This window comes from Pagrus pagrus (assembly GCF_965226575.1).
Source record: "Pagrus pagrus genome assembly, chromosome: 16".
Classification (NCBI taxonomy): domain Eukaryota; kingdom Metazoa; phylum Chordata; class Actinopteri; order Spariformes; family Sparidae; genus Pagrus; species Pagrus pagrus.
In genome coordinates this window covers 19,127,862-19,149,818 of record NC_140200.1, presented here as the reverse complement: position 1 = coordinate 19,149,818, position 21,957 = coordinate 19,127,862, and the positions used below count along the sequence as shown (strand labels likewise).

General features: G+C 39.4%; 4 protein-coding genes across 4 annotated transcripts; all 4 read left to right on the top strand.

Moving 5' to 3' along the window:
• The first annotated feature begins 619 nt into the window (after nt 1-619).
• Nucleotides 620-4,992, top strand: gja11 (gap junction protein, alpha 11). The gene is made up of 4 exons (XM_084377364.1): nt 620-791; nt 2,348-2,500; nt 2,703-2,888; nt 4,072-4,992. Exons 2-4 carry the CDS (start codon nt 2,372-2,374, stop codon nt 4,675-4,677), a joined length of 921 nt encoding a protein of 306 aa, XP_084233490.1. The 5' UTR covers nt 620-791; nt 2,348-2,371; the 3' UTR covers nt 4,678-4,992.
• A 1,701-nt stretch (nt 4,993-6,693) lies between these two features.
• Nucleotides 6,694-7,919, top strand: gja13.1 (gap junction protein alpha 13.1; the record flags this gene model as incomplete). Its single annotated transcript, XM_084378488.1, has 1 exon — nt 6,694-7,919. One exon carries the CDS (start codon nt 6,694-6,696, stop codon nt 7,552-7,554), a length of 861 nt encoding a protein of 286 aa, XP_084234614.1. The 3' UTR covers nt 7,555-7,919.
• A 3,047-nt stretch (nt 7,920-10,966) lies between these two features.
• On the top strand, nt 10,967-12,300 carry LOC311272219 (gap junction Cx32.2 protein-like; the record flags this gene model as incomplete). Its single annotated transcript, XM_084378489.1, has 2 exons — nt 10,967-11,095; nt 11,644-12,300. 2 exons carry the CDS (start codon nt 10,967-10,969, stop codon nt 12,298-12,300), a joined length of 786 nt encoding a protein of 261 aa, XP_084234615.1.
• Nucleotides 12,301-14,226: 1,926 nt separating this feature from the next.
• On the top strand, nt 14,227-21,574 carry cUnh1orf198 (chromosome Un C1orf198 homolog). Its single transcript, XM_084378487.1, has 6 exons — nt 14,227-14,618; nt 14,929-14,979; nt 15,667-15,792; nt 15,876-16,043; nt 16,626-16,976; nt 18,660-21,574. The coding sequence occupies exons 1-6, from the start codon at nt 14,313-14,315 to the stop codon at nt 18,714-18,716; spliced, it is 1,059 nt and encodes a 352-aa protein (XP_084234613.1). The 5' UTR covers nt 14,227-14,312; the 3' UTR covers nt 18,717-21,574.
• The last annotated feature ends 383 nt before the right edge of the window (nt 21,575-21,957 follow it).

Below are 21,957 nucleotides of genomic sequence, written 5' to 3'. Positions count from 1 at the left end.
AACGCAAATGAAAAGACTGGACTCAAAGTTTAATAGAAACAGGATGTCGTGAAATGCTGCTTGGAAATCGCTCACATTGGTTGTCTCCTGAATATAATTGGGACTGGTCTTCCACTATTTGGGAAAATAGTCACACAGTAGAAAAACACTACAATGGAGAAGGTACAGATGGGTGAAAAACAACATCTAACAGAGTGTCTTTGTAGTGTGAACAAATAAACCTGATGAAGCACAAATCATAAAAAACACTGCTGGCTTGTCCACTTGTAGAAAATGTTAAAATAAGCAGCAGGAAGTAGAAAAAAACTTCAAATGTTCCAAAAAATGATTACAAAGATGTTAAAGGTCCCAACATTTGATTCACATCACTTTCATCGAACCTTTTATAGATCTCTCTTGACTTCTGTGGAAGCATCTGCATTTGTTTCCCCACTCAGTTATTCAGCTTTTCCCTTTATTTTTTCACCCATCTGTATATACAGACGGTAGTTGAGGACAGTCGATGTAACAGCAAGTCATGGGTTTGAAGTCTGCCCTGCTCTCTGTCCACTGTCAAATTAAGCAAAATTGCTGCAGAAATAGAATACGGATAACAAAACAAGGCTTCTCCAACCTCTCACATTCTGTGTTAAGGCTGGAGGTTCGTTGTTTTGGGAGTAACAGGTTGGTGTCTTTGGTGACGTGAAAGGAACGATAAAAAGAACAGCTGCTTCTTCGCTCTCTCCCATCCTCGTCCTCCTGAGACATCGCTCTCTTCATACTCCATTTTTCTCTGTGGAATCGTTCAACCGGTAAGCTGAATTTAAAAAATACCCTATCCTACCTGATTTGTCCTATCAGAAAAGGTTACAGAGATTGTAATGTAAATAAACTGGGACAAAATGAATATTTATGGAATAATTTGAAATATGTTGATGCCATACAATATTTGTTCCATGCACAATCTGAAAAAGGATTTATACGTAAATTGTACATAGACATGTGAATGCACACCATTACTAGAGGCTCAAAAAGTGGAACGAAGAAGTGATAAGGCAGTAATATCATGTAGTAAAATAATTACATTCTCAAACCAAACTGAGAAATAAAAAAGTGTGACTGTACCCACATGATTTGTATAAAATTAAACTTTGTAATAGCTACCAAACAGTCAAAATGTGAGACTTTTAAGAGAATGCTTTACAACATATTATTCTTATTAAACCAATAGAAAAAAAAGCCTCATGAAATTCTGTGCAACAGTTATGTATAAGAAACCTCAGGAATTGAACATTTTTGAAAACTTACACTATAAACTGTTTCAGTGGCTCAGCTCACTGCGATGGTTGTCAACCAAGGTTAAGGTCTTGGTTTTCAGCAGATAAGTGTGTTTTGGAGACTTGTAATCAGCAGCCGTTGCTTCTGTCAACAAACTGACAAGGCTACAAGAAATGATAAAGAACTTAGCCTTGTTAAAGAGTCTGTCTGTTCTGACTTTACACCTGCAATGACGTCTGTTTCACCTCGTATAACTACCAATAACATTGTTTATACTGTACTAAATTCAAAACCTTCTGAGACTATTGTATTAGACCGTTTTGGGTTCATAATGTAGTCATGTAGTACTCCTCAGTGCACCATTCAAGCTGCTGTTCCTGAGCTGTGGTGTTGAAAAATGGGCAGAACATTTTTAACAGAATATTGTGATGTCACAGTGCATTTAACCTCTGACCTTTTGGATCCTAACTACATAATTTTATCCCATTAGACATTTGTGTAAAATGTAATCTTAATTTTCGTTTGTATTTTTGAGTCATGGCTAAAAATGTGTTTTGTGAGGTCACAGTAACTTTGACCTCTGACCTTTGGCCACAAAATAATCAGTCCATCCTTGAGTCCAAGTGGACAATTATACCAAATTTTAAAAGAAATCCCTTCAAGCGTTTCTGAGATATCATGTTCACAAGAATGGGTCGCCATGAGCTAACAATGACCTTGACCTTTGACCTTAGGCCATCAAAATCTAGCCAGTGATAATGCTTAAAAACTCAAAAGCAATGTCACCTTTCAGAAATCATGACCCGGTTACTGACCCAGTTCAACAGTGCAGAAGGAAGTGAGCATCTAGTCATGGAGACAGGCTTGTGCTGATGATGTAAACATTAATGGCATCCTCCTTGGCTGAGCTGTGACGCCTCTCGTCCATGATGCTTCCTTCAGCGCAGTGACACTTACAGCAGGAGTAGTTTAGAGACGTATAACAAGAACCACAACACACCAAAACAATCTAGATGGATAAATAGCACTTCAGGTAAGAGGAAAAATACGAATTTTGGATTTTGGGTTGAACTGTCCCTTTAATACACAGAAAGCAGGACAACTGGCGACTGAAATGGGCGAATGGGATGTGCTGGCACGCCTGCTGGATAAAGTGCAGACCCACTCAACAGTGATCGGCAAGGTCTGGCTCACCACACTGTTCGTCTTCCGCATCCTGGTCCTGAGTGCTGGCGCCGATAAGGTCTGGGCCACTCACCATTTAAAACAAACAAACATAGATGTACGGGGAGAAAATGTGCTAGAATTAGAGTATAGCTTTAAAAATACCAATGTGATTAGGAATGTCTCAAAACTCAGACATGAGTCAAACATTGTCCCGACTAAACTTTAACCTCTCTGAAGTTTGAGTATAATGTGTCATCTCTTCTATCGTCTCATTCTAGGTGTGGGGCGATGAGCAATCCGACTTTGTCTGTAACACCCAGCAGCCGGGCTGTGAAAACGTCTGCTATGACCTCGCCTTCCCCATCTCTCACGTTCGCTTCTGGTTCCTTCAGATTATTGCTGTGGCCACTCCGAAGCTGCTTTACCTCGGTCACGTCCTTCATGTGATCCACACTGAAAAGAAGGTGTGTCAGTGCAGTGGGTGTAGTTGTTAATGCTTAATTTGTCAGGCATGCCACACCTGTAGAAGCCTGTTACTATATTGCTGAGTAACTAGCAGCTAAAGATGGAGATATTTGTCAAAGGTTTAATGGAGACCGAGCCAAAAATCCTACTAAATGTTGGATTTGTGTTATATATTTTGCCAGATCAGAAAATGAATGCTAATATTTGTTTGTTGTATGTAAAATAGTTTGCTCACGTGTTATCTCTAACCACATTGTCAGCTGGCTATGTATCTGTCAGTTTTTCCCCTAGTGGCCAAAGAATGATTAATGCAGCTTTAAAGCAATACTTACTACCCAAAACTAACTGCTCATGGACTTCAAAGGTCCAGCCAGTAGGTAACAAAGTAAATCACTATCGGAAGTTTTCATATCAGATATTTATGAATTTAAAAAAACTTCTAAAAAAAAAACTGCCACCTTAATCAACTAGTCCACTGATCAATATATGCTCATATTGCCCATATATTGTATATTATACTCAGATAAATAAATAAAATAAATAAATAATAATAAATATGCCAGGGAGCTCAGTGGAATTAAAAAAATCGATAATGTTAATAAATAGTTTGATCAAATCAATAAAAACATCTACTACATCTACATCTATTTTTAGAAGATGAAGCTTTCTGTAGGGTGTGTTGAGAGTTCACTGATATTTTTTGCCAAAATGTGGCTGAAAATACAACATCTAGCAATTAGAAGTTTCGAGGAGGGGAGATGGGGCCACACGCAAGTGTTTTGGTGAAACAGTGTGGAATCAAATGAGTCCATGTCTCGTAAATTCCTGAACTACAAACTTCTGAAAGTCAGGTTTAAGGCCTCTTTCACCCAATCTCTGAACCTATCGGCCATCGTCTGACGACGACTTATCCTCTGGGAGCACTAAGCATTGCTTTGGGGCTCACAGTGTAGCCTGTGAACATCCTGATAACAGGTATTTAGTCAATACTACTTGGGCTACAAACGGACTTCACGGAAACCAAAACACTTCCAACACCAAAATCATGTCCCTTGCCTACAGATTTTGCATTCATATGACAATGTCTTTATATAGAAAAAATATCTTTCTATTTACTTTCAACTTTTCAATCTGCAAGTGTTTTTTTAAACGTCTAACTCTGTTTTTTTGTGTTCTTCCAAGATGAAGGAGAGGATAAAGAAGCAGGCCGAGTTGGATGACCAGGCCAGTCTGTTCTTGAGGAGAGCCTTCAAAGTTCCTAAGTACACCAAGAGCACTGGCAAGATCAGTATCCGAGGCGTACTCCTCCGCAGTTATGTCCTCCATCTTATGGCTAAGATTGTCCTGGAAGTCGTGTTCATCGTTGGTCAGTACTTTCTTTATGGTTTCACCCTCCACACTCGCTATGTCTGCTCCCGCTCACCTTGCCCTCACACGGTGGACTGCTTCCTGTCCAGGCCGACAGAGAAGTCGGTCATCATCTGGTTCATGTTGGTGGCGGCAGTTGTCTCCCTCATCCTCAGCGTGGTTGAGCTGTTCTATCTGATTGTGAAAGCGGTGAAGGAGTGCATGGCGAGGAGGCAGGACTACACCGTGACCCCGGTGACACCACCACTTTCAGGGAGGAAAGCTTTTAAAAGCTGCGACGAGATGATCCAGAATTGTGTCAACCTGGAGCTGGAGCTCCAAGGACGAAAGGTGGGGGTGAACGGGGTCACAGGTGGGGTCAACGAGGCCGCTAAGAATGTATCACCTGAGAACAACAACATAGGGGAGGTACACATCTGAAGTGTGGAGGACGTGATAGGTTGTACGTGTCCAATTTTCCTGCGTTACCGTATTTGTGTGCTTTGGCTGTGGGTGGGAAGGGATGTGTTTGTGCAGTAAAAAAAGGAGAAGGGAGGGGAGTAACCAGCTTCTGTAAACACAACTCAGTCACAGGCAAAATGTGACCAAAATAACCAAACATGTTTTCCTGCAGTGTTCAGACCCATCATTTTAGATGGTTTTTTTTGAGAGAGATTTTGCTAAGGGTAATTTTTGTAAGGATTTCAGATAATGTTGTTGCAATTTTATTCAATAAACTTCTCATATTGTGGTTCACGTTGGTGCTTTGATTAATGTCTTCAATTTCCCAGCATTGCTACGAACAACTATGACAAACTACATCCACTTTTCACAAGTGTTGCTCCTGGCATGGTGTTAAATTGGCATCAAAACATGACTGGTCCTCGGACGACTGTTGCTTCGAGTTGGCATCCACAGTGAAAATCTTTTGTTTATTTTCTAGTGGACAGGTCAGAACACACTACTCTAGCTCTGGTTTTTAAAAATGGCGGTCATAAGCAGTTTTAGTTGGTCCTTGGTCACGATAACCTCGTCCATAGCACCTGACGTTAACTGTTCTTTGTTCTAGACCAGCAAAGTGTTGGTGCCGCTCTGGCATCAAAACGCAAAGAACTGGTTCCAGACTAGGATCATATTTTGTGGAGAAAATTGAAGAAAAGAACAAACTGTAGCTATTGTTAGCTAGTTAGTCCAGTTGACGGGGGGCAGCTCGCTGACTGCCCAGACCAGAATAAAAAACAAATATAGCCCAGCAGCATTTGTAAAGATCACTAATTAATAGTTTATATCTCAAATAATTTTCCTGGATGAAAAAAATCAAGTGTAAACATGCCAAACTCTACAGCTGGATTGAGAGTGTTTCACTCAATGTTTGTTTTATAGGTACAACTCCTACTTTTAGCCGAGGGACAACACAGTGCACCAAACTTAAATTATGTATCTGAACATAAAAGTTCCACCACAATGGACTGTTTACTACTTATTAAGCAACATTCAAGGCCATTTGACAGAGAAAGATTGTGATACTGAACACCTGTAAATCATTACACACCTGTCCTCTCAGTCTTTCTTCAACTTTTTTTTGGCCCCTTTTGCTGACGGTTACAACGTGACATATAAGCCTGATGTGTGTTGCATAATGTGATCAGCACTGCTGTCCTCACCCACTACTCCAAGGTCCACCTCCTAAGTTAGTGATCTGTACCAGCCACAGACAGTCCTTTCTGACCAGGTCAAGAGGTAAGATGCAACGATCGTTGTTCTCTGCTACACATAACTGATCATTTGACAAATTTAAGAAATGTATTTTGTGAGTGACTGTGATTATTTGTAAAAACGACTGGAACAAATTAGTAATTTTTTCCTTTTATATATAAATATATATTTATTTTTTTAAGAAAAGGCTGTTTGACATTGCTTCTTTTGTATAAATCTAATAATGGCATCAGATTGCTTCTCATGTCTCACCTTTCAGTTTTTTCCGCAAGACACAAGTTTAGTATGTTTATTGTATCATACAGATGTTTTTAAAAGTTAGTTCTACCTGTGGAAAGTGCTATTTTTCTACTTTAAAAATTTTTTTTATTTTATTTCAATCCTACTTCTTCTACCTTGTCTGAGTAGTTTAATACCATTGAGTTGTCTGTTTTTTTGGGGGTTTTTTTCAAAATACTGATGATTATTTTAAGAAAATATTGACCATCGAGCTCAGGGTTCATTGGGGTCTGAGATCCTCTTACTTCTCTAGTAGCCGGGCTCAAGAACATAAAAAAATGACTTAACTAAATTTAGAAGAACAAAGAAAGCCTTCATTCTAACAGCAGCATGTTGATTGAACACTAAGTTGTGGTTAATGTTTTGGTTAATAATGAGTGGTTTGAAGTTTTTTGCATGAATTTATTGTATTTCTTTTTTATCTTTTTATCACAGATCACTAACTGAACATCGGCAGTAAATATGGGAGACTTGGGATTCCTGTCAACCTTGCTGGACAAGGTCCAGTCCCATTCCACAGTCATCGGGAAGATCTGGATGAGCGTCCTCTTCCTGTTCAGGATCATGGTTCTGGGTGCAGGTGCAGAGAACGTTTGGGGCGACGAGCAGTCAGGTTTCACTTGTAACACTCAACAACCTGGTTGTGAGAACGTCTGCTACGATTGGACCTTCCCCATTTCGCACATTCGCTTCTGGGTCCTGCAGATCATCTTCGTCTCCACGCCGACGCTGATCTACCTGGGCCACGCCGCGCATATCATCCACAAGGAGAAGAAGATGAGGGAGCAGCTGGCGAGCCCAGGTGGCACCCGGCTGCTGAAAGTACCCAAATACACAGACGAAAAGGGAAAGGTGAAGATCAAGGGGAACCTGCTAGGGAGCTACCTGACCCAGCTCGTGTTCAAGATCATGATTGAGGCGGCTTTCATTATAGGCCAGTACTACCTGTATGGCTTCATCATGGTCCCCATGTTCCCCTGCTCTAGAAAGCCCTGTCCCTTCACTGTGGAGTGCTACATGTCCCGACCCACAGAGAAGACCATCTTCATCATCTTTATGCTGGTGGTGGCCTGCGTCTCCCTGGCCCTCAACTTCATCGAGATGTTCTACCTGGTCTGTACCAGGGTCCGATGTGGATCCAGGCCTCGCACCCACAAGATCACTTCACCGGAAAACCCTGCCAGCCTATTAGGTTCCAAGTGGCCGACTACAGAGGATTCGCTGAAGCAGAACAAGATGAACATGGAGATGGAGAGCAACCACAGTGTCGGTGGAAGTCTGGATGGGGCCAAAGACGAGAAACGACTCCTGAGTGGTCATTAAAAGATTTCATCTAAGAGACTGAACAGCACTTACAATGTGGTGTACAAATCATAACAGAGCATCAAAGAAAAGTTGTATCATTGTGTAGTAAAGTGATATGATTTCTTTTTGGAATTCTACTGTATTTTGTATTCTTCAACTGGAAATCTAATAATGGAAAGTGTGCAATATTGATAATGTATTTATGTTCTTTGATACTCACTTGTGAATCTTTAAGGGAGCAGAATTTTGTCTTTATTCCCAGTTATTGAATGCGTCTTATAAGTTATTCACATGTTCATTATCTCACCCTTGAAATAATTTGCTGAATGATGGTGATAATTGTGGTGAAGTTTGTTTCTACTGTATATGGTAGACATTTTTGTATGCTGTATTGTTTTCAATAAATGGTTAAAATTGGAAAAAAGCACTGTTTCATGAATATATTAATGATTTCTGGATCAAACAGTATAAGGCTGTAATCAATGACGATCGTTATTATTGATTAGTCTAGAGTTATTTTCTTAACTAAGTGATCAAATGTTCATCCAAATCCAAAGTGGTCAAAATTGGTCCGCCATACGGTTCACATTTGTTTAAAAAAAAAAAAAAATGTTGAGGGAGGTATAAATGCTCTTTAAATATGTAGGATCCCTAATCATTAATCATTTTTCATAATCTGAGCATGGAGAGGAGAGTGACACTGTGCAATAAGTCAGTCAATTTAGGGAACTTGGGATCAAAATACCATTTTGCATCTTAAAAATACAATATAATACAATACAACGCTACAATAAAACACAATACTATAAAATACAAGACAATACAGTACAATACCATACTGTATGTGTTTGCTTTTGGCCCTTGGGCCACCAATAAATTTGACCCTCCAGGGGAGAAAGTGTGGGTGTCCCTGGTCTATAAGATGTCAGCAAATTGTGGGAATTGTTCATCACAGCTTCCCAGAGCCCATGGTGACAATTTCAAATCCGGTCAATTGTCCAAAATACACAAAGACATTCAATTTAATATCACAGAAGAGTGAGAAAATGTGCAATGCGTATATATATTCACATCTGAGAAGCTGAAACCATTTATTTTTTTGTCATTTTTGCCTAAAAACAATGAATGGATAATCAAAATGGTTGCTGATTAATCGCCCTGGTTAGTGACTCAACAATGAATCATTTCAACTTTGCAATAGTGTGCGTTATATCATCGGAATAGGGAGTGGTTGATACAGATTGGCAGATTAGAGCCACCACCACTAATTAAGAGTAACAGTAATCAGTTCATATGATGCTAAGGACATTCATATGAGTTGAACAAATTAGACGGACCGAACCCAAACAAAGTGTGACTTAATAGGATCAAATAAAACATCCATAAAAACCACAAGAGCTACACAAAAACTCACGCGGACGTGCTTAACATATTTCAATTTAATACAAAATCCTTGTAACAAAAGCACTGCTTTGTGAAGCTTATAATATTAGATTTGCTCCATTTGCTCAGACTTGGTTCAAATCACACAGTCTGAACAACAGCAACAAAAAAATAACTTTCTGTTGACACACACTGACGTTTTAGTCCTCACGTAGTTTTCGTTGCAGGGTTATTGCACTGGATTACATTAGTCTGTCCAGGTGCTAGTGCCCTTTAGTCTCTGACTCTCACAAAAATACTCACTTTGTTGAGACATGAGAAAGCTCTTGAAATACAAAAAGCTAAGGGAGTGCATTTGGGGTATTATTCCCATTATTGTGTTGGTTTATGTGTTACTATAACATCGATACCAAAATCACACAGTTGAAATAATAAACAATGGCATTTAATAGCTGTGCAGAAACCCTGAGCCCTTAAAGTGCTGCCAATCATTAACCTGTACAATCTTGTCAATGCTGAGCCCAAAATTGTCCACCTGAGAGGGATCATTTCCAGATGTCATGACAACGTGACAGCTCGAACTGTTGTGCAATTTCATCTGATCTAAAGTTCAAGTTGCCGTAGACAGGTTTGATTCGGTGCACTTGGCTCCCTCTCAGTCAGCTGCACGCTCGGTGACTGGTCTGTTCGTCTGCACAGAGCCCCTTTAAATTCAAAGGTAAGGTCTACAATTATTTATTTTTTTAATTGTTGGTCATTTCTTCGGCACAATAGATCAAATTCCATGAATTCAAACTTAAATTTCGTTGTGTTACTTTTGAAATGAGATTGACACAGGCTTAACCATATTTTTATATAGGCATATATTCCTACCTTGACAGAGTGTTGTACACATGTTAAGTATGGTGACAAAAATCTATAATCTACATATTTCCACAATTTCAGAGTGCAGAACTCTTGGCATTGTTAACATACACCAAATTTTCTTTTAACAAAGTTAAAAGAAAATTTAAAAGATAAAGTCATAATTTAGTCTTTAGTTAGCATTCATCTGAACACATTTAAGTGCCCTTCTTCTGGTAAAAAATGCATATTTACGCAGCATTTCAAAGGCTCCTAGATTACAAACATCTGTGCAATATAAATTCCTCTCCTATCATTATATCCAATCACATGCAGTGAGATAACTTGAGATAAGTCTTTGTTATGTAATTTATTTTACAGCTCCAACTTTACATTCTAAACATTCTTTACTGTCCTGTAGATTAGGAGATTTTACAACATGTGATTGTATCTCCGCACCAAAATAGAGTTTTTTACTGTTGTTGATGATGTTTTTCTACAATTCCTGTTAATCAATAATCAGAATGCTTTAAAAAATACTGAATATGGAGAATAAAATATTACTGGTTAATTAGACGCCAGTCATGACTTTTACATTCATTCTCACAAATTACCCTTATATTCTGAGAAACCTGATACCAATTTAATACTACTTACTAGGTCACTACAACTTAACAATGATCCGCCAAAAAATTTGAAGATGATTCTGCAAATCACAGAGGCTAACCAGTGTTCTAAACAAGTAAAATATTATTATTCAAATATGACTTTAATCCTTTAATATTACTTTACTACTTATTACTACTTTTGTAAGTACAAAAAAAGTAAATTATACACAATATCGACATGTCCACACCGTATACTGTGTTTCTTATCAGACTTATCAGAGCCCATATTCAGCATTTTTCTTACTATTGGAAACCAATGTCAGCTCGGATCGGCTCCAGCCCCCCCATGAACCGTAAAAGGACAAGCAGTTACAGACAATGGATGGATGGATGGATGAAATTATATAGTATATAATAGCTAAATGAGAAACAAGGTTCTTCTCCTCTGTCTCCATCTGACAGTCAGTCTTCAGCTTGTAGATACGTGTGAGATCATAATTCACTTGGGCAATCATAAGTGGAATTAATTTACAATTAATAAATATTTTTTGATTGAATTGTTATTTTCTTTCCTTTTCCTCATCAGATCAGACACCATGGGACAGTGGAGTTTTCTGTCCTCTCTACTGGACAAGGTCCAGTCTCACTCCTCTGTTGTCGGGAAGGTCTGGCTCACTGTGCTTTTTATCTTCAGGATCATGATTCTTGGAGCTGGAGCAGATAAGGTTTCCATCTATTAATTCATACTTTATTTTCTGTAACATTTCACTTAACTGTTGATTCTCTGAATTACCTTTCTGACAAGCTAAAAGGCTTCTAGGTAAAAATGATACCCCCTGGTGGCCATAATGGAGGTCCACAGCCTCTGAGCTTTAGTAACTGTAAAAACTGGATTCAATTCAATTATTAAATATCTTTATCTTCTTTATTTTTTGAGTTGGTCATCCTACAGTCCATCCATATTATAGGCTACTGCTTATCCTTTAAAGGGCAACTCCACCAATATTACATTGTGTTTGTGTTTCCTTGTCTTGGGTAGTACAACTGCATATGTGGGGAAAAAAGCAGTATAAAGCCTATTGTGGCTCCAGGTGAAGCTGCTTGTAAATCTGCTAAATTGCTTCCAGGTATGTCACTCAGTGGATAAGTTTCATTGTGGGTAATGTAGGCTGCAGATTTTGAAAAGGACAAAGAATGCATGGAATAAAAAAATGCGATGTCTGCTGTATCGATTTTTGATCATTTGTTTTCATTTCATTTCTTCTCATTGCAGGTATGGGGTGATGAACAGTCGAACATGATTTGTAACACCAAACAGCCTGGTTGCAAGAATGTCTGCTATGACCAAGCCTTCCCAATCTCACACATTCGATTCTGGGTCCTCCAGATCATCTTTGTCTCCGCACCAACGCTGATCTACCTCGGTCACGTCATGCAGGTTATCCACAAAGAAAATAAGTTGAGAGAATATATACAGAACCACTCTGGAAGTCAGGTCAAAGGTCCCAAGTACAGTGACGAAAAAGGCAAGGTCCAGATTAAAGGCAACCTGCTGGCAACCTACATGACCTCCATATTTTTCAGAATCCTCCTGGAGATAGCGTTCATTGTGGGGCAGTATTATCTGTATGGGTTCATCATGGACCCGTTGGTCGTCTGCTCCCGAGCCCCCTGTCCCTTCACTGTAGAGTGCTACATGTCTCGGCCCACAGAGAAGACCATATTCATCCTCTTCATGCTCGTGGTGTCCTGCATCGCTCTCTTTCTCAACGTAGTAGAGATCATCTACTTGCTGTGTTCTCGCTCATCCAGACGAAAATCTAAAACAGTGCCAGCTTCTGCCATCGCCATTTACCCACGTTTAAATGGTGACAGTCAGATGAGAAATGAGAAGCTTGGCCTCCATGATGTAAGTCACAGCACAGCCTGAAGAATGCTATTTAGATCCAATGTGCTAAATGCAAACAGTCATAGTCAACGAGAAAGATGAGGGGGAAAAAAATGTGACTAAAGAGGCTAAATCAGCAAGAGATCATGGCCCTCGTGTTTAAAACTACTCAAGAGTTATTTATTGATGTGATGCTTAAAAATTCATGAAATTGGGAAAAGTATCAGTAGAATATTTATGATTGTTCATAAAGATTTTGATATTTTTAAAATGCACAGGGATAATACAACATACTGTACAGGATCACTAACACAAACTTTAAATTTGACAAAAGTAAGTTTTTGTGGTTATATTTTGTCTATTGCTTTCTATCTTGTTTTGCACTTACAACTACAAGCCACCTTTTAATATGGGTACTTTGGTCATTGTGATTGTTAACATCTGCAGTCTGTGGTCTCTGGGTACATGTAAGGGGGACCTGACCAAATAATTTGACTTGACTGTAAATACCTCTGTGTCTCTGTTGCATTGGCTAAAAGTCATTTTTAGAACTGTAAATACTTTAATGACAATATTATTTGTTTTTTCAAGTTTCTTATTTTAATATGAGTATGTACATTATGTTTGCAATTGATTTCAATGAAAAAAATAAATTATTTAAGTAAATGTTGAAACATTTCCAACCACATCTCAATTTTTGTTTTATTATCACTGTCATTATATACATAATTTACCATTTTTGTTTATGTGTTATGGAGATACAGAAAAACATTTAAATATTTTTGATAAACCCTATTGGTATAGTACTGAAATGATCAAGGAGAGCTTGCAAAATGTACTTTATGGTTCAGTCTCACTGCTCTCATCATCCCCATTACCAGCAGCAGGATGTGACTTCACCACTACTAAGCATCTTACAACAAAATATGTATACACGTTTTCTATAAACTGATCAATCAATAAGTTGCAATGTCAGAGTTAAGTTGGCCTGTAAAGACAGACTTGTGAGTAGATGAGTCTCTTTGTTTGGCGTGATGGAGTTTAATGTCCATTACACCTTCTATGGTCTCATTAAGCCACTTTGTTAGCAACCACTGTATTTAAGACACATACAGTAAGTACTTTATAATTCAATGATGGGACAATGAATGATGTATTTTATGTCGTAGAACAAAACGTGTAAATATCTTCAGCCTGTGGTTATGACAGACCCTATTCCAGCCATTTCATGGAAAACCGATTCAAAAAACTCATTGACTTTTAGACGAGGGAACCGGAAGTGCAAACATGCTACCTCTTTTCCGGGTTTAGGACTCATTACTAAGCAACTCTATTAGCTACTTTCTGGTGAAGGTGGAGCTTTTTACATCAGAAGAGTCAGACATTCCCTCAAAAGCAGGGCTGTAGTGGGGGCAAATGCACATAAACTCAGTTTATCCACCTTTTTCAAATGAAACAAAGGGGTTTACTCAACTTTTTATGGCGTAATTACCTTATTGGACAGTATACACAGCAGACACTTCTAGTTTGACCTCCTTTTATGACCACTACAGCGCTGCTCAGGAGTTGATGGAGACAGGGGCTAAAAATAAGTGTCTAATCAGGTCCTTAACTCTAAATTAATGAAAATACCAACTTAAAATGTGGACAAGTCGATGTTCCATTTACTTTCTCTGGCAAAAATTTAGTTATTGCAGGTGTAAAAAGCACTGGAAACCTAAAATGGACGATCATGTCGAATGTGACCTTATCACTCCGTTACTCCTAGATGATTTAAAACCACAGATTAACGGACAGAGTGCTGAGGTCACTAATAAGTCGAACCAACAGCTCAATAATGTGGTATTTTTGTATTTTATCAGCACTAACCAGAGGGACAGCAGCTTAAGTTTATGACGGTACCCAGTTGGGACAGACCACAAGATGGCGCCAGTACCGCACACAGCAGAATGTCCATGTCAGTTGCCAGCCGTCCCGCCCACCGCCCGCACACCGATGAACACCAGCTTCCTTTTCCTCCTCCCCACAATAACAACAGCTGGTAGCAGCTAAAGATGGCCGCCGCAACCATGGCGGGGCTCGACGCCCACAGGATGGAGGAAAAGAAGTTCGAGTACTTCTCCTCCATCAACTCCATGGCGAACAAAATAATGCAGGAGAGGGAGAAAATCAAAGCCAAGCACGGCTCGACCTGGGAGAAAATGACGCCTGAAGAGCAGGACAACGCCATCGACAACGGGATGATGGACCCCCATATCCGAGCCCGATACGCTATGCACAGAGTTGAACGTGATGAGGTGGTCTGTTACCCTAAACTGCTCATTCAGACGGGACAGAAGATAGTTCATTTCGGGGACGAGGTACTTAAAGCACGTTATAATTTATGTTAGTTAGCTTTGTGGGTGTTTTTAGAGGTCAGAGCAGCCTGGGTGTGTTGTTATGGTTGCTAACTAGCCACGTAGCCGTTCAAATATGTTGTCAAACGTCACCGGCTACCTGATACGTAAGCTAGCTACAAGTGAATGTTTGATTTTAGTCGCAGCCATAAGGAATAAAAAGATAAATAGACAAACATGGGCCTAAAGTTAGACTTATAATACGCACTCAGTCGTAGATAAGTCATAATAAATCGTTTTCTGTCCTGAAATACTACTCTGTGTTTCTGTTTAGGATATCACCTGGCAAGATGAGCATTCAGCCCCCTTCTCATGGGAAACAAAGGTAAGAATATTTATAGACTCTGGGAAGAAATTGGACTTATAAATTGGGATAGGACTTTTGTCATTATCTAGTGTTGTGTTGATAACGTTCAGTCATGAATCTTGTTGTGTATAATGTCAAAAAATAGTGAGTTTCCAGAGCTCGTTGTGGCATCTTCACATTGCTTATTGAGCCTGATAGCCATCTGAAACCCCCAATATACCCAAATCCTTCCATCTAAGAACCAGACAGTGTCTGTCAGGTTTTTGCTTGATACTTCGATGGTGACTTGATGATCAAAATGGACAATTAATTTCACTTAAGGAATAAAATAAAGGCCTGTTACAGGACAACATTTGCTGGACAACATATTATCCCAGAAATAACTGCGATGTATGATATTGTCGTTTTTAGTTTTTGTCAGGACAAGCAAAACCACAAATAAAATGTGAATAAATGCTTACGTGCTGCACCAAAGTCTTATAATGCCGCATGTAAATACAAAAGGCAATATCGAGGATGGCAAAAATGTTCAGATTTATGTACATACATTGATAAATCAATAAGATACGTAAGATAAGATACATACAATAAGTTGATAACATAATTATCATGTCAGACCTTTGTATATATTGTAAGGAAATTTAGCATTTTCCATCCCCTCTTTAACATACGCAACTATAATATACATTTTGCTCCCTCTTTCAGAGCCAGCTGGATTTCAGCTTGACATCAGGCCCTGCCGACCAGGGAATCTCAACCTCGCAGGCAGACTCAAAGGCTGTAAAGGCTCCTCATTCCAGCCAGCTCGGCAAGAGTACACCAGGAACCAAGGTAAGATAAGGAGCCTACTGCAGTTGTTTTAATTTGTATATCTTGGGAGTTGTAAATTAAATGTGTTATTGTGTTTTGTAAAGGTGTCTGTCAGTGAGGGACGCAGGCCAGAAGAAGAATCATCTTTCTGGAAGATCAGCGCTGAGAGGTCCAGGCTGGAGGGAGAGCAAGCCGACTTTCAGTCCCTAACCCCCAGCCAGATCAAATCCCTCGAGAAAGGAGAGAAATCCCTCCCATCCTACCTCCGACAGGTAAGCACTGAAATCTACCAGTGTTCCTCCGTATCTGGTGCCGTTTTTTTCATATATTTTGGCACAAGTGTCACATTTGTGGTCTGTTTATTTTAAAACAAACAACAGATTGAAAGCGTTTCCCATCCCAACACTTGTCGCTTGTCTTATCGAGCTGTGTATCCTGAAATAGAATCTAGCCTGAAGCCGAGATAACTGGCATCTGTGAAGCCTGCACAAGTGTCGGGGTAGCAGATGGTGAATGCAGCCAATTTGCAGTCAGAGAAAACAGCAATGATGACTAGATTGTTTCTGATTGTTCTACTTTGCTGTCCTTTCTTTACTTTCTTGCACATTTGTTGTTGCTGTGATTTTGCATTGTACAGCCTCCTCAATCACCAACTTAGTTTGCCATCCTCATGCAAGAAACCTAAAGGAAATGTTAGCAATTTCTCTATGTGACATCTGTTTCTGAACACTTTCAAAAAATCAACGTTTTTTTCTTCTCTAGGTTATCTTAAACAAGTGTATAATATAAAAAATCTTAATCTTAAAAACGTGATATTAATGATGTCAATTTAAATAAAATAATTTTTCTTACAGGAGACCTCCGTCACCCCCAAGGAAGCTGAGGCAGCAGACCCCCACCCTCCGCCTCCTTCCAGGTCCACCAAGCAGCGAGCACCCAAGCCGCCTGCTCCCCATCCCCCTGTTGCCGCCGCTGTTAGTGCAACACCGGCATCCCTCTCCATTTCACCGAACCCAGTCCCACCTGTCAGCGTGTCCTCGTCAGTTGCGGGCTGGGAGCGATCTCAGAGCACCCTGCCATCAGTCAGCAACACCCTGGATGAAATGTACTCCTCCAGCTCGTTGTCCAAACCTACACACAACCCCACCAGTGTGGAGAAAGAGAAGGGGGAAGACGATTCGCAAACTAGTCCAACCTTTGCCCAGGTGAGTCTGGAAATAGAACTCGCAGGACGAGATTTGCTTTGGATATTGTGAAATTCGGAAAGTTATGGATTTAAAGCCAAAATTACATCCCATTTATCGACAGAGAAAATAAAAGGAATATCGCTGCTGTGAAATCAGTATGTGGTCAGAAATGTGCCACCCTTAAAATCAAGTTCGAAGTGTTTATTTATTATTTATAGGCTTAATTCAACAATGGTTGGTTGTTGGTTCTTGACCCAGTCCAAGCTTTCTAAAGGTCGCTTCAAATCTGGGGTTCAGTTCATTTGGTCCAGATGAAGGAAAAAAAGTAACTTTACATTGTTGCGTTTTAGTTATAGTTATATTTTTTCTTGTTCACTAAATGCTGTTACAGCCCAGCTCTAAGACTGCAACAAAAACAAGTAAACTGAAGCTGTAAAATCAGTAGTGTAAGGAGTGGGTGAGGGAAAATATGCAGCGTGGGTGTTGTGCTGTAAAAACAAAGGAATGAAAACAAATGGCAGAGATGGAGATCTGACTGGCTGCAGCTCTGGCTTATGTGCACGGGGTACACTGGGCCCTCCTTGCTAGATCTTGGAGAGCAATAGCAATCACTATACAATTTAGGTTTAGGGCTGCAATTATCCATTTTTTTTAAAATTGTTGATCAACCTTTGGACTATTTTTTTCCCCGATTACTCAATTGGTTGTTTGGTCTATAAAATGTCCGAAAATTGTGATTAGTGTTTCCCAAAGTCCAAGATGACGTCCTCAAAAGTCTTGTTTTGTCCACAACCCAAAGATATTCAGTTTCCTGCCATAGAGGAGTAAAGAAACCAGAAAATACTCACACTAATGAAACTGAGAATTGGGCCTTTTTTTTTTTTCCCTTTAAAAAAATTACTCAAACTGACTAATAATTCATCAAAATAGTTGGCAAGTAATCAATTAATCGTTGCAACTCTAATTAGGTTAGTGTTTACAGTTTCAGAGGCAGACAACGCAATTGTAATTTGCAATAGATTTTCCTCAAGAGAGGAGGGAAAAAGTCCAGTTTGAGTTTCATTACAACAAATCTCATCAGAGCTACGGAATATTAAATCATTAATCTTTGCGCTCTTAATCTTTTCCTACCTTCAGGTGTGCAGAAAAACTACAGGTTAGGAACTGGTTTTTAATATACAAAAACCTGAAACTATTGGTTATCTTATTGGTACCGGGCCGCGAAAAGTACATAATTATCAGTTATCGGCATCAGGGAAAAAAAATTAGTCTCACTAATACACATTCTGACATGTCTTCACAGTCAGAAGGAGGATTTAATTGGAGTTAAGTTTTTTTGAATTCCTGCTAAAATCACAGAAGCCCTGTGGTTGGTCTGTTTTGCTTTAATACCACAGAAGAACAGCAGCACAGTCAATCTCAGGCCGAGCCAAACCAACCTCTCAAGTCTCTGTCCGATTGTTTAGTCTGCACCAGAGTTTGATTCACAGCTTGCACACCAGCCTAAACAAACCAAACTAAGCCGGTTAGCTGTAAAATCACCCTAACGGGACAAGCCAGTGAGGGGGGGAGGGTGAAACTGAGAGGTGCAGATAAAAGAATGATTTAATCAGCAAAAAAGACACATACAGAAATAAGATGAAAGTTACAAAATAATGTACTGAGCTGCATCTCTGTCTCTCTGTGTCTCCCACCCCTCAGTTCAACACGAGCAGCAACATCCTGAAGACTGGATTCGACTTTTTAGACAACTGGTAAACCACAGCGGAAACGAGTCACCGCTCTGAATGAATCATTCTCATCATCACTCTGAAGAAGGACCACACTGCCATGGCTACAGACATCCGCATCTAGATTTAACAAACACCAGTATTTAAAATGACCACATTTTATTCTAGTAATTATCTTCAGTGGCTTGTTAAGACATTATCTCACCGCCTGTGTGCTGGTGTTTCCCCCCACTAGAAAAGCTCCCTTTCTGAGTAGGGTTGCAGCCCTTTAATGTCTTGCCAATCACCAAAGGTCTGAACCTCACAGATTGTGTGTGCTCGCCCCGACTGTGCATTCTCACTGCGATCAGCTTGGTTTAAAGGTTACACAATTCTGACCCTGTCCACATGTACACTAGTTATTCTTGTATTCTATGCATATTGGCATTTTATACACACGTACAGTGTTTAACGTCATTGAAAACGGACATTTTTGAAATTTCTTCCAGAGTGAAGAATTTTGAAAATGATGACGCAGACATCCACGTTCGCATCAGGTCCTAATCAGGTTTTATTGGATTAGCGTCATTTGCAAATGTGAACTCGGAGTATGTGTTGTGATTAGGGTTGCAATGGTATGAGAATTTAACGGTACGATAACTATCTCAGGAAAGTATCATGGTTTTGCGGTAAATGGGACTACACAATTATTGTTATTATTATTAATGTTGTTATTACTATCAGTTACAATGGCCCTTTAAAGGAATGAAACAAAAGGGTTTTTTTTGGTTGATGGTTTTACTACCCTATTATACTTTCCCTGGCATGAAAGTTGATGATGGATAAGCAAATGTGCACGGTACGATAAGCATCAATTTTCATATCCTGGTATACCTTTAAAACAGTTTACCACTGCAACCCTAGTTGTGATATGATGGAGTATTTCATTTTGACATTACCGAACGGATGTTATGTCGTCTATATTTAAAGGGGCATGAGCAGACATTGAAAATACACTAACGGAAAAGAGACAAAAACAACTGTGTTTGAAGTTTTAATAGAAACTAACATTTCCCTCAATCGTTTTCATTCAAAAATACCCATGTACGTGTGGACTACACCTAAGTCACTGCAGGCATTAAGGATGCAACAAATAGCTGTCAAATATACCAAAATCAAAATGTATATGCAACCATGAAATGTGGTTCAGAAGGGATCAAAATCGATCGCTGTTTGAAACGCATGTAGAAGATGTTCGATAGATGGTAGCTATCTAGCTAAGTTGTAACTAAAATGCTAAGGTGCAGAGGTTTACAGCCAGCTGCAGCTGCTTTAACATCTGCCTCTGAGCTGGAGTGTGACCCTGAGAGGCACTTAGTTTGGAACAAGGCAGGTGGTGTAAATGAAGGTGCATTACATAATGCCTGGATATTATGGACAGGGCTCGAAATTAAAACCAGACACATGCTGGAATTAAAAAAAAAATGGCTGGTAGATTGCCTCCCTCACCAGCCAAAAATAATGAATAATTTGAACATTTTCCAGCCATTTGGCCGATGGACAAAAAAGTTCATTTTGCACTGATTGGTGATATGAGAGACTTGGAAGAGAGAGGTGTAAATGAGGCATATGTAGCCGGCCTACTTTTACCTGATATGGCAAATAAAGTAGTCACCTGGTTTGGTATGTTCTAACATAATGGTACAATGTTTTGTCAACATTGCTATCCATCAAGCCATTAAAATGACTCAAGAGCTAATCACTAACCCTTGAAATGGCTGCAGCTGCTCCCCAACATCAGTTGCATTGTGTTTTTCACCCTGAAGCCTTTCATATAAAGGTTTATAAAGTGGTGGATAAGTTTACATGCCTGTAACATTCCTCTAACCCATTTTACACTCAATATTAAGAGCCATGGTACATGAAAACACATTCTAACAGGCAGGGGAAGAAATAGAAATCGAATATTTGCCAATCCCAATAAAGAATAAGAAAACTTGTGGCTGCCAAATATTCCTTGTAACCTGCTGATCGTGTTGTTTGTTGTGTGAATGCACAGCAATGGTGACTTGGCTTTCTTCACATGCAAGTTTTAGACACTTACCTAGCAAGCGAGGAAATCTTGTGTACCATAAGCATGTCAAATGTTCATCTGTGCAAAACACTAATCCTATTTTCTTTTTATGTTTTGTTTTTTTGTCATGAAGTTTTTGCTCTCTGTTGTGCTTTTATTTATACGTACCTACGGCATATATTCCTATAAACCTAAGAGTTGTAGAGCTAAAGTAGTTCTCAGTGCTGCAGTCTCAGCTCACATAGTGCATTTACTACAGACAATGTTCCTACTGGTTATGGAATTCCTGGGATATCATGAGTTTTCACCATTGCATCACTTAACAGGAATATAACAGAATGTATTTTCCAAGTTTCACTTATTCATAGAATCGGATAGTGGTTTTCAGAGAGTGGAAACCAGGCTGTCGTCCTCTGTGACATTCAAAAGAGGGAAGAGCAGCCTTTGAAGTGCTCAAACTCAAGTCATGGAAAACTCATGGACTGTGTGTCCAGGCTGCCGTGTGAACCTGTTACAGATGTCCTGTATGGATTAAGCTTCTTGCCAACACTTCCTCACCACCCCAACTGTCACATTTGACCACAAACTAGTGCTGAGCAAAGCTAGTGTCCGTAAGACGCACTTAAACGTTGTGTTTTAGGTCAACAGGCAGGCATGTAGTGATTTGTACCACTTGTGTCATAGATTTAAAATCCAGTTTACATGACTAGAGTACTATTTTACTGAATTTTATATTTATCTGCTGATTGTACCTTATGCTATACAAGTATATTGCACTCATGCATTTTGAGATCACAGATTGGGAAGAAATAAATAAACTAAAGTCAGATCTGTTTCTTGTCTTTATCTGTTTCTCACAAAGGTTTTTGGACACAAACTTTTCTTTGTAATGCAGAGTCTGGTTTCCACCCACTAATTATATTTTCCAAATTAATCAAGGCCAGGTTGTACAGTCTGATGGAAAGAGAATGAGTATTTGTTTTGTTTGTTCAGTCGATAACAGATTTGGTTTTATAAGAAAAACTGATGGTAACGCCTTAACTTTTCTTGTTAGACATTAAGATTGTTCGCCTGCTCTTTTGCATTCTTGTTGACCTCCCTCTCAGCTCCATGACATCAATTCCTCCAGCTGTAATTCCAACCAGATCCAAGACGCCATTTAGAAAAGGAGGAGGGAAGGATGTCCGGTGCTCAGAGGAAACTTTGTGCTGTTCAG